This window comes from Lutzomyia longipalpis, chromosome 2, assembly GCF_024334085.1.
Source record: "Lutzomyia longipalpis isolate SR_M1_2022 chromosome 2, ASM2433408v1".
Taxonomy (NCBI): domain Eukaryota; kingdom Metazoa; phylum Arthropoda; class Insecta; order Diptera; family Psychodidae; genus Lutzomyia; species Lutzomyia longipalpis.
Genome location: NC_074708.1, coordinates 24174159 through 24186676, shown reverse-complemented (window position 1 = coordinate 24186676; position 12518 = coordinate 24174159). Strand labels below are relative to the sequence as shown.

The following is a 12518-nucleotide window of genomic DNA, read 5'->3' as shown; positions in this document are numbered from 1 at the left end:
ATTGTAGTACCATGTGGTTCCAGTACATGAAAGATAAGAATAATGTTAGAAATACGACTATCTGGGTCTGAAGTGACCAAATTTTCTCCTTGTTTGTATGGTTTCTCGATGAGGTACTAGTGGGAGCCGAGTCGATGTGGTCAATTTTCGCTCCTGTGGCTGAATTCGGCTTGATGAATCAATAAATCACTTCTTTTACCAATCACTAGTTTACTAATTCATATAATTTTTTAAAGAAATTGACGATTAATTAACAAAATTATGAAATGTTTTGTAGCACAGAAAAAAGTCGTGATGTTCTTGTTGACATAATTTGAAGTAAGGTGAATTTTCCTCTAGCCGGTGCGGCTAGTACTGAATACAGTTGGTTGTCGCGGTTTTCGCAGTAACAACTGTCATAATTCTATAAAAACTTTCAAGTTCTAAGAAACACAAAGAAATGATTATTGACGGAATCATTCAAAAGGATTTGATTAAGGAAAAGAATTCAAAATAAGAAATCTTTAAAAAAAAAACTATTTTATTGTGAATTAAAGAAAAATAATAAAATCAGTTGAATTTCAATTAAAAATCTAATAATTAAAACTTTACTCAATTAGCTGAATTAAATTGGCAATTAAAAGATTTTTAGAACCGCATTTTCCTGATTTTTTCTTTACAAAATATTTAAATTTATTCAAAAGAAAACAGTTATTCATATTTAAGGAATTCGATTAAATAAACCATACCCCAGCAAGATTAATCAAGCTCTTTAATAAAATTTCAAGCTCGTGCTGCTCCAGAGTCTATAAAAGGGTTCTTTTTTAATGCAGGCACTTCATCACATCAATTTCGAGGCATCCAATAAATCAAATTAGCTCTAAAAACTTTCAATAAATTCAAATAAACATTCAAAATTTACAACAAAACCACCCCAAATAGGTAGCTGAACATTTCTCCCCCGCAGAAATATCTTTTTTTTATGTAAATAAAATGCAAACTATCTTCGGCTTCTATCCTTTCCCCGATAATCTCTTAAGTGATTGGGGAGTCATTGCTCTAGATGTTAAAACCCATAAATATCATTCTCGTTTTTTTTCCCACGAAAATCCTTTAGTCTCGAAATCCAATCATCAATTTCACCTTCTCCTTCTTGCTATACATACATACATACGGACATTTTTTTCCCGGGAAGTCGGAGCCAGGAAATCCACTTTGGGATGAAAAAGTTGAACCTCATAAAATGTTTATATTGCCATTCCCTGTTGCGGAACGAAAAATCGATTGAGAAAAATTGTCTTAAATATGTATGTCTGCGATCCTTTGCCTATTAAATTTTCTTTTATGGTATAACGGGAACACCCAAAATGTTAACTCTTGGCTGTCCCTTCGCGTGTGAGGTTAACTCAATTTTTCGGTTGTAGAATAAAAAGAAAAGAAAAACAGAGATGGGAAAAGCAAAGAATGAAAACCTCTGAGCTTGGGGAAGCACGTCTTTATTGATGTTCTATAAAAAATTATATACCAAAAAGTTGGACAAAGTAATTGACAACGAGTATATATTGCGAGAATGGGGTTGCTCTTTACAATATTGCAGTGTAATCAGAGGGAAGTGCTGTGTGAGAAAATTGGTTGATAATATCGCGTTGGAAAATCATCGAATGAGTCTCTCCCGCGAAATACACCCCCTTCCCACCCCTATCATCACCACAACCCCCCACGCATCCGGTGTGGCATATCATTTTACTTTTATTGCACAAACTTGTAGCGCGTTGGTGTGCTGACACTGAAGGGGGATGGTAAAAGATTTATTACTCGACACCCATAATCATAAATAAATGAGTTATAAATTTAAGGAAAATGTGTTTCGCGCTATTTGGAAAGTGTAAATCTTAATAACTTTCATACAAAACGTTGAATTTTGGTCTTCACAGCGCGGTCTTTCCCCATGAGGCACCCACCGTGGCACATGGAAAAATTATTTGTATATATGAAAGAACAGACGCCGAAAGTTGTGACTTATTGCTGCGGATTTATTTTAATTTTATCGCAGATTGGTGGTTAAATTAAATCCCTGCGTAATGCTATCTTATTATCGCCTTGTCATATTTTAAGTGGGTCGTGGTTGTGTTGTAGGAAGTGGTGTATGTGGGCGGTAGATACCCACGATAATACAAGATTTTAAAGCAATAAGAATTAAATTTAATACAAAATTCTTTCTTGTGTGAAATGTCAACTTTTTTGGCTTTTTTATTATCTGAAGGAAAATCTTTGAGCTTTTTATTGTCAAAATTGTCCACAAAGTAGATTTTAATTCTTTTCATTTAAAGATTCAGAAGAATTTTTAATGAAAGGACTAATCTAGATGAAAAAATAAAGCTGATCTTCAAACTGGGAGAAAATAAAGAGCATTCATTTGTAATTAATGCCTGAGTCAACATAAAGTATTTCTTGCAACGATTCCCAGAAGTCAACGTCTAATTGAGGAAGTTGACTAAAAGTACTTCACCTTGGCTCCTTTTGACATCAAAAGTGGGGCAATTTCGTTCGTTGCCTCTAACTTTGTTTTCATTTCTATAAATAAAATCGAAATAAAATCAATAAATTAATAAAAGTGATGAACAATAGGTACAGAAAATAATACCTCATTAATAAATGAAAAACTGCAAAAGGTACTTAAGAGAGCAATGTGTGTACTTCTGATGTAATTGAATTTATAGGTAACTTACCTCTATTGCGAAAGTTTCCCTGAGTAGCTTTTGGAGGAGAAAGTAAAGCGCATTTCTTACTCGCAACTTTTTTTGCCAATCAACTGAATCAACCCCGATGTAATTGCAGTAGAAGTAGAGAAACCTTTTAAACTTTTCTCACACATTTAATAGGGTCGTAGCTGGAAATTTATTCAAGGGGGGCGGAAAAATGTATTTGTTTTGTTAACCGTCCGTATACTGTGACCAAAACACTTACGCGCATTACTATTGGGGTGATTGGGGTAGGTGAGCGACCCCATTGAATTTTTCGCAATAAACCAAATTCATTCGGTCAAATGAGCTTTAATAGACTCCTTGGTATTCCCAAAGAAGTCTTTTGTCCATTTTAGAACACAAAAATAAATTTTTCAATGGATTTTTTTGATGATTTTTTCAATAATTTTTTTGGGGTTAGAATCGTCAAGAAAGAGACAAAGAGTCTCGACGATATTGAAGTAATGATACTTCCCTTTACACAGATGTAGAATTTATCACGAAATATTAAATAGATTTTAATTCTGGGGCGATTGAAAAAAGTCGATTTGGTCACTTTGGCCAGCATAATCCTCCAGGGTTAATTTCTAACGATTGACGTTGCTTAACTAACATTTGACATTTATTCTGACTTTTTTCTTCCTTTTGACATTTCTTTTTTAACGTTCCTTAATTCTGTTTCATCATTTGAAAATCCTTCTCTTAATATTTCATAATGATTTTTACTCCTGCACTACAAGAACTTTAGAGATAATGGGACTCCCAAACACCCTCCCTGAGTACATCACTGACATGTAGAAAGTTTCCATCGAATGCAACAAATTGCAGTGAAGAAGTTAAAACAAAAAAAAAGAACCTGCAGCAAAGATGCAAGAAAAAGTGCGAAGAAAATATCATTTACAGGTACGTGGTGAGATTCATTTAGCTACCTGAGTTTTTTTTGTTCATCAAGACTATCTTCATTTTTATTTCTCACATTCTGCAATTTTATGCCATCTCTCCCCCTTCAGTTCCTCTCGTAAACAACCCACACACACCTTCCTCCACAAAACTAAAAGAGTGTGGCTTTATGAATTTATGAGAAGTACTTTACACGCCACGCACGCGGTAAAATGGGAGCGCTCCCTGATAACTTCTTTTTTCTGCTTCAGGAATCAAGGATTCAAGCAATAAGTGCGAGAGTGGAAGTGACATGCAAGATGTGGGGAATGTTTTTTTTTCTAACGTTCGCAAAAACCATTTTTTCTCGTCCTTTAGTGGTTTTTTTTTCTTTTTCTTTGAAGAGAGCAAAAAGAAATGTTTAAGGAAGACAAGGGGAGGAGGCCGTTGGCGCTGTTTCTTTTTGAAAAAGGAAGAAAACAATAATTCCATTTGCCATAAAGTGAATTAGAAGAAAGCTTTGCGTAAAAAAAAAATGACAGAAAAGCACATCCACCAGTCAATTGAGCTTATTAAATTGCCCAATTTGGCATGATTTTGTGCTGTTATGTAGTATAAACCGTGGATGTATTTATATTATTTTTAGAATATTCGATGGAATGTCTTTTCCAATCAATTGATTATTCTCTCAACTCAATGGATAAATTTTTCTTGACACTCTCTGTGTAAAAAATGATGCCCATTTGCAAAAAAAAAAAACCGTCGAACAATTTTCCTGAAAGGGTAACAGAGAGCTTTTTGAAAGCAAAAAATAGTTGTTAGACCTTGATGATGTGGGTGAAAAATTGCAAAACCACGATGACATGTATGCGGTTGTTAACCGTCTCCGGCATAAACGCACCAAACATTGTCCTCAAAATGCCCCATTGGAATTTAATTAAAGTTTTGTCGCTTCATCAAAAGCACCCGTTACCTAACCATATTGACGTCCACGGGGAAGCGCAAGTTAGTGGGTTTTTTGCCGTCAAAAGAGCAATTCAATTAAGAGAATGCTTCAAAGTTGGGAATTTTTTGCACCATATTCACAACACACCTACCTATTTGGCCCCTTATGGGATTATTAAATTTTTGGAAGAAGAGGAAGTAGCGAATGGGAATAGGAAGCTTTTTCCCATGGCTATCAATCCTATCTTTCTAACTCTTGTGGTGGGCTGGTTAAATCCACGTGGGAAGTAGACAGGTTGGTGGGAAAAAAATTGTTGCTGAATTTTTTGTGGGTTAAAAAGTGAAACAAAAAAATTGAAATCTTCCTCTAGAGCTTTCGGTTTTTTCTTTCGAGCTTTTGGCTTAAATTGCGAAACTTCTTCGTGAGCAGCAAATGAATGATTTCTTCTAATTAGTGCTCTGTCTGTGGCAGTTAATGCTGATTTTGAAACGGAAAGAAACGGAAAAAATTTACGACATTTTATTTTAACCTAACGTTTCGAGGGTTGAGGTTTGCGTCATCATCAGGTCTACACAGTTTTAAAAATATTTTAAAGATTTTTTCTGAAGTCTAAACTTATTATGAATAGATAATTTCTAATTTTCTTTATTTGAAAGGAAAAAAAAGAAAATAAATTGTAACTTTTTATCTATTTTTTTTTCTCTTATGCATATTTTGCATTTTCCTTCTTATATAAAAAAACCTTTTATTATAATTTTTTAATGTTTTTTCCATTCTTTTTTATTTTTTTTTTTATTTTCTCTTTCACGGATCTCATAGTTTAATGATTTTTTTAAAAATAAATACAAATAAAAGAGGTGTTGGCCACGAAGTGGAACACCAACTAATATACATTTCCAAAGGAGCGTCATTCTTTCAGCCACACACCTGTAGTTCCGTTCACACGCTGGTTTACGCTTTCATCAAATTACCTCGCATCCGTGCGTGTTTTTCCTTTATCTGAGAATCCTTTTCCACCCAACAGTTGGGGAATGGTGTGTGAACGAAAAATACGTTTTTCGCATGCGGCATTTTTTTGTTTAAGATATCATCGTAATTTTCATATTTTCCACTCTATTAATAAACTTTTCTCCTCTACGCGGCATAATTTATCACGAATTGCGACAGGTGCTTGTGATTTTACGCATATTACCAATAAATTACACTTCGGAAGAAAATAAATAAAACGTGCCACGATATTCTCGGGCACAATGAGAATTTTCTCAGAGGCGCGCTTTTGCAAAAAAAAAAAATTGCACAACATTATTCATTTTCTCCATTCTGTATTTTATACCATCTCAATTGCCAATTTCTTTGTTAAGGAATTTTCTCTTATGAATGAGAAAATGGAAAGCCACATTCGTGGGTGAAGCTCATGGAGCTTTCTTACAGAGCTCCGCGTTCAATGTAATATTCCTTCGAATTTCCAAAACATTTAGTAAATGAAAATTAATTTTTCTTTCAAATATTTAAAATTTTCTTTATTTAAAGTGCTTCAGATTTGCTTGAGTAATTTTTAATTTTTATTGACCTTTTGACGTACAGAAAATTTCTAAACGATTTTCTAAAGAGCTTTAAGGAGCTTTGAGATTCTTTATTGCTCAACTGACTGCTGTGAATTTTCACAGACAGTCCCATTGATGGCATCATCAACTTTAACTCTGTAGAATATTGAATGCTCTTTATCGAGTTTTAGGCGTAAACTGGCTCCAACCATGAGTCCTGTGTGACTTTTATTGAACCAAATGTATCCTTTGGAGTCAATGAAGAGCATCATTCCATACATAGGCGTAGGAGATTGATAAACCACCCCGATATTTTCCTGCGTGAAGGGTTTCTTCATGTTCCAGCAACGAACGCGATTTGATTGGAATTCAAGGAAGAAAACCACCCCGTGCTTGTAGTCAACGGCCATTTTAGACGTTTGACTCTTTCTTCCTTTATTCCCAATGAACTTGAAGTCATCCCGAGCATTTCTTCCTTGAGCTTTTTCTTTATTCTTGAGAACCTTCGTCGATACGGCGTACAATGATGTACTCGTACTTGGTGTGTAGTAAGCCATACGATCGCCATTCTCATCTGGATAATCCAAAGCTAAGGAAACAATTCCCAGCCCTAGCTGAAAGGAGAATCCCTCGTCAAATATAAAGGATTCCGCGAGTTCTGGTTGGAAAGAAGGATAATTTCGGAAAACCCAAAAATCATCATTTTTGTAGTCATAAACAGCAAGATAGTGTGCATAGACATTGGTAATGTAGATAAACAGATCATCACAATTGTCTGATTGATGATCTAAGGTCATGTAGAGTATTCCAGCGGGTATATTAGAACCAATATCGTCTGGGAATTCAGCTCGTCTGATTAGTGAGAAATTCCGATTATTCTTGCATCCATCTTCAGGGAGATCGTAAACAAGGATTGAAGGTTTCTGAACCTTGTAGGATTCCAGTAGGGAAAATGTGAGGATTCCTGTATCGATCGTGTATGCCCTATTGCACTTTTCATCGATATTTACGGTGTACGTTGACATTAATCTCGGGGTTTTGTCTATTTCATTCGGAGAAGGAGTGGTGGTGGTTTTTTTGAAAATATTTAACGGCGAAGATTGAATCTGGTTGATTATGTTGGGAGTTGGAATATTTGGTATTCCAAGGGAAGGTCTATCATAATCAGATGCTCTCAGTAGATTTGCTTCATTACTCGGGAAAGCCCAGATTTTAGGGCTTGATCCCGGTGGATAGTCATCAACACAGAATGCTCCCATTGTAATGGGGACGCCGGATCTTGTACGTGTTACAGTAACAATCATTAAACCACTCAGTGGGTGATAGCCCATCTGCATTATGTTGATATGTTCAGGATCATAGTAACGATGCCGGCCGATCATGGCATTTTCTGCAAAATTAACAATACTGTAACATCCTATTTTTTAAAAGTTCTTTTCCTCTTTAAATTACCTGGTAGAGGTAGATTTTCGAACTCAACAACCTTCCACTGATAAACAACTTCAACATTCTCATTTGAATTAGCTAAATTTATTGCTAAGATAAAGCCAAAAATTATTAAACTGTATTTAAACATTTTGCTCTCTTCTGTGTCTCAAGATCAACTGAAAAGTTCATTTGGGATTCATACAATTTAATCGGTTTTGTGCTCCAATTTGTGAGGAAAAAACTACTTGATAACGAGGGGGAACTTTAAAAATCACAGCTATTGTAAATTACTAAAATTCTTTTTAATTTTTATACATACACTACCCGTCAAAAGTTACCGGGCAAGCAAAAATGGCGTATGAAGTTTTCTTAACTCATTTTCATCTCTTTTGCAACCAACTTATTATTTTTAATTAAAATTTCAAGAATTATAAACTAAAGGAAAAATATTTTAAACCAAAGAATCACAAACAAATTCTGAATATTTTGGTATATCTATCGGGAAATATGAGGGGAAAGTTTGATAACCTTTTCACCTTAGAGTTGTATTTTGTAGCAATGTCACTGATTATGCATTTTACGAACAGTGGTGCTCTAGTTTACGTCTTTTCACTCATTTTCTTCGGGAGAAGACACTGGAAACGAATAAATTTAGTTTTTCAGAAACGCTGTTAACCAATTAAACGATAAAACTAAATTTTTCCTATATCAGCATCTCGAAAAAATTCCAACCTAATTTTGTTTTTTTTTTATTGTCTCGGGTTTCATCTGGAAGATGATTTCCCCTAATTTTGCTTTGAAGTGAAAATTTAAAATTACGTGATCCAAAGCTCCACTATATTTATATTTATAATTAATTTGCGCGATTAAACTTAAACTGTATTACAAAATTTCAAAATATTTTCTTTCCAAATGAGCTTTATATGAAATGTTAACTTTCATGGAAAAGACTTTAAATGTTACCCTATATACAACATAATAAAGCTCTATGTTTTAAGAAAATCCATACAGTCTAGTTTTTCTTCATCAACGTGACTTTCACTCTCTTCCTTATTTCATATTTTTCACATTCCTCTCTCTCTCCAAGGAAAAAAAAAACAAACTTCCTTGACTTTTTTTTCCTCTGTGGCAGTTAAAAGATTTTCCACTCCATATATGCTAAATTGTGTGCCTTTTCCGCATTTCCTCGCACACGCTTTCGCCTTGCTCCCCGAAAATATATGGGATTGATGTTCTTTTTTTTTCTTCCTTATATTTTCCACAATTCTATTTACTAATAGTAATAAATTGGCACAAAAATCTCATTGCATAATATATTAAAATTATTCAATTGAAGACGGAGGCGGGAAGGCTCAAATAGAAATATGTAAAATAGTGTAGGAAGAAAAAATAATTTGAATAATGACCATCTTGTGGATTGAGGTGGTATGCGATAATAATAAGGATACATGGCAAAGGAAAGAAAAGGGAGAAGGCATTAGGTAAATGGAAATTCTACCTTTTGCATTACAATAATGTCATAGTCAGGAGGATAATAAGAAAATTAAATCCCTCGTAATGACAGATAATAAAAACTTTATTGCCTTGAAATACTAAAAAAGGATTCTAATTGAATTTTTCATTAGAATCCTTGCCAATGGTGGGAGGAGGCTTACAGAGTTTCGTGGGAATTCCTTAAAGACGTTGGCTTCACCTTCAACTCAATTTTCATTACGTTTTTTTGGCAACAAGGAAATACATCAAACTTTTCCTTGTGCAAGCATCATGTAATGGCCTTATTTTGCATTAATAAATCCTTATCATGGCGGCTATGAATTAAATTTATTGACTGCGAAACGAGCAAAACTTTCCAAGTTCAATAGCACTTGAAAAGTTCTTAAAGAGAAATTTACGACAGACACTTTTTACTGTGCTTGAGTGAATAAGGGTTGAATTTACAATGTTTGTCCGGATGCCAAGTCTCTGCCCTCTGCCATTAATCCTTTTCAGGATTCCTTCTCCTCACTTTTGGTATACAGTGATGAAAACCTATGGATGTGGAACCTAAATAAACACTATATCTCAGCTGGACACAAACCACTGCTAAATAAAGGTCCCTCATTGTCCTTGCAGTTTTTTTTTTCTGTGCTACTTCAACCAGCATGAGCGGTTGTAAATTTTCCCCAACAATGAGGAATTCAAAGCCAAAAGAAAAATAAAATATTTACTCATGTTTAAAAATTATTGGACCGAAGTAGAAAATTCAATTTTTCCAATTTTCTCTTGAATTTTTTGGAAAGACTTGATCTTTTCCTTTGGAAAGTTTTCCTTAACAAGGGGTGTTTATCTGTCGAATATTTTGAGTTATTTGGCGAATTATTTGAATATTTCCTTGAGCCTGATTCAGCCCCTGAAAAACCGAATAACCTAGTTTTTTAAGGTTAAATTAAGTACTGTTTAAGCTTAAATTTATTAAAACTTATGTATGGAAAAAACGATCTCCGTCCGGTGAGCGCCAGTACGAAAGAAAAGAATTTTACAATGACAATCCCAATTCAGTCCTCAGAGCTTTCGAATCACTCTGCATCATCCTCAGTGAGTCAATTGGAGGATTAAAAAAAAAAACTTATTTAAACTTAAATTTATTATTTAAGCTTAAATTTATTATTTTTTTAAGCTTGTATTTAGCACCTTTCAGGCTTGAATTTACTACTTTGTGGGTTTTAATTTAGTATTACTTAAGCTTGAGTTTAGTAATTTTTATGCTTGAGTTTAATATTTTTTAAGCTTCAATTAAATTTTTTTTAGTCTTGAATTTACTACTTTTTAGGCTAGAATTTAATATTGTTTAAAGCTTGAATCCTATATTTTTTGGCTTTTACAACTTTTACTAATATAAATTTAACAAATAAATTAAATAAATAAATATTAGTCATAAATAAAGTCATAAATTTTAGTTTATTTACCGAATTGTTTAATGTCCTTTTTCAAATCATTCGAATATTTTCATACAGACAACAACCCCTAGGTCCTTAGAAAAAGGAAAAGGGAAAGGAGAACGAGAATTTTATTAAAATAAGTTTTAATATGTATAGAATTTTTTATTCATGAAATTGTGAATGGTTTCATTGAAATTCAAAACGAACAAAATGTCTCCTCTGTCAGGATAAAATACTCATAAAATTCTCAAGGATATCCCAGAGAATGTGTTACGAATAAAGAACCCAAGCGTAGAGAGAAGTGTTCCAAATTTATCAAATTAGAGAGACAGTGCAAAATTAAAATTATAATAAAAGCCCTGAGAGGTAAATTAGTCAAAATTTTTGGATAAAATAAATTAACTCTCTGATTGTTCAACAGAGTGTTCACACTCTTTGTTGGTGGCACAGAAAGAGGAGCGCATGAGAAACATGAATATTCTTTTATTAAGTAGACGAATTAATGCGTCGTTTAGCAACAAAGTTAATTTACTCCATTTTATTGCCTCCCACTGTATCTTGTAATGCAAAAAGTTTTAACGAAACGTTTGGGATGGTGGCGGGGAGGAACATAATGTGCGGTGATGGAAAATTGACCCAGCTATGTGTATTTATATTAAACTAGCAAAAAGGTAATGAAGGGAGTGTGTTTTAACAGAACCTCAAGGTACTTCTTCCGCCGACAACACACACCTCCTGTGTGAAATCTAATTAACAAAGTGCCAAAATACTCCAGTTTTAGAGAGATTCTCTCTCTTTTTTTTGCGAATTTTATCTTTACACACCAAAACGAAGCATCAAACGAGCAATTTTGCTTCTTCTCCTTTTTTTGTACATAACACACAAAGAAAATTTATAAAATAAAAATAAAAAAATGACAAGAATGAATAAATTTTCATATTCGCCCTTGTTATCACGCACCACCGAAAAACCTTATAACCCCCCTGAAGAAAAAAAAATCAAAGCTGCAATAAAAGGGCCCCCATCTTATAGCTATTTAATGTTTACGCTCCCACCCCCCACACTTCGACACATTCTTCCCGGATCCTCCCCAAAATCTTGGACCTTTTCTTGTGTGTATACGAGAGGGCGTCGATTGGGAAAAGTGAAGGAGGTTTAAGTGGCTTAGATGAAAAACATCCCTTGAGGGCCATCTTCACGTATCCCCCATTTCAATCCCTCCACGACCCCCAATATTTTATCGATCGATTTCAAATAATTTATCCCTGATATTGTTTTCCCGAAACAACCTCCCGGACCATTTAATCGGATTATGTGTGCAGCCAATTTTGGAGATAAAGTTCAAAATATCAAATCCTACGCAAACCCCGGCAACACGACCAGATATGCAAAGCTCCAAAAACATCCCTCGCTCAACACGTTTCAATGTTACAGCATATTACATCAAAACCACCCCCCACCCTTTTGTCCATCATCATTAAGCGGAAAAGTTAAGCAATTTGCATTTGAGAGATAAAATTCTCCTAATTCGCACATCATAGCAATATTTAATTGGGTTGACTGCGCGCGTGAACTCAAAACGGTCAAAGGGCAACAATCCTCGAACTTTTTGGCTTGGCTTAAACTTTTCTTTAGCATTGAATCTGCGAGTACAAAACTTTATTGAATTTCCTCACTAATTTTGTTTAATTCTTTTGCTATATATAAAGGAATTTTGTGCTTATTTTGAAAACTTCTTTAACCGTATTGCGGAGGTTCTACACAAGAATGGTGTACAGAAGAGCGAGATAAAGTTTATTTTTGGGAAGTTAATTGGCAAAGTTTTTTTCCGTGAGAACAAGGTAAGGGCTTACAGAGATAATCAAAGGTGGGCAGAACAATGAATAGAATTTGTTCAACAAAAGAAATTTTAAGTCGAAGATTTTCCATGGAAGGTCAATTTCTATTGCGTATTCAATTTTATTTGGGAATCTTAGGCTATTTTCAGCGAGCGTAGGTGGTGGATGATGGGATTGAATGTTATTGAATTAATTTGCAAATTTTTGTGGATTTCCATTATTTCCAGTTGCTGTATCTCTCA

At 34.2% G+C, this 12518-nt stretch overlaps 2 protein-coding genes across 3 annotated transcripts in view; one reads left to right on the top strand and one right to left on the bottom strand.

The window, feature by feature from the left end:
- The window catches only part of LOC129789572 (uncharacterized), a 656748-nt gene that overhangs the window by 311690 nt on the left and 332540 nt on the right, over nt 1-12518 (top strand). The gene's annotated exons all lie outside the window — the stretch shown is intronic.
- LOC129789669 (L-dopachrome tautomerase yellow-f-like) lies at nt 6041-7706 on the bottom strand. Its single transcript, XM_055826662.1, has 2 exons — nt 7545-7706; nt 6041-7482 (listed from the first exon to the last, which is right to left on the bottom strand). The coding sequence occupies exons 1-2, from the start codon at nt 7666-7668 to the stop codon at nt 6182-6184; spliced, it is 1425 nt and encodes a 474-aa protein (XP_055682637.1). The 5' UTR covers nt 7669-7706; the 3' UTR covers nt 6041-6181.

Bases quoted from the DNA above. Each gene is read 5' to 3' on its own strand.
- LOC129789669 (XM_055826662.1), bottom strand. From the start codon at position 7,668: ATGTTTAAATACAGTTTAATAATTTTTGGCTTTATCTTAGCAATAAAT. The intron at 7,483-7,544 runs GTAATTTAAAGA...TTAATTTTGCAG, and splicing joins CGAAAATCTACCTCTACCAG to AAAATGCCATGATCGGCCGG.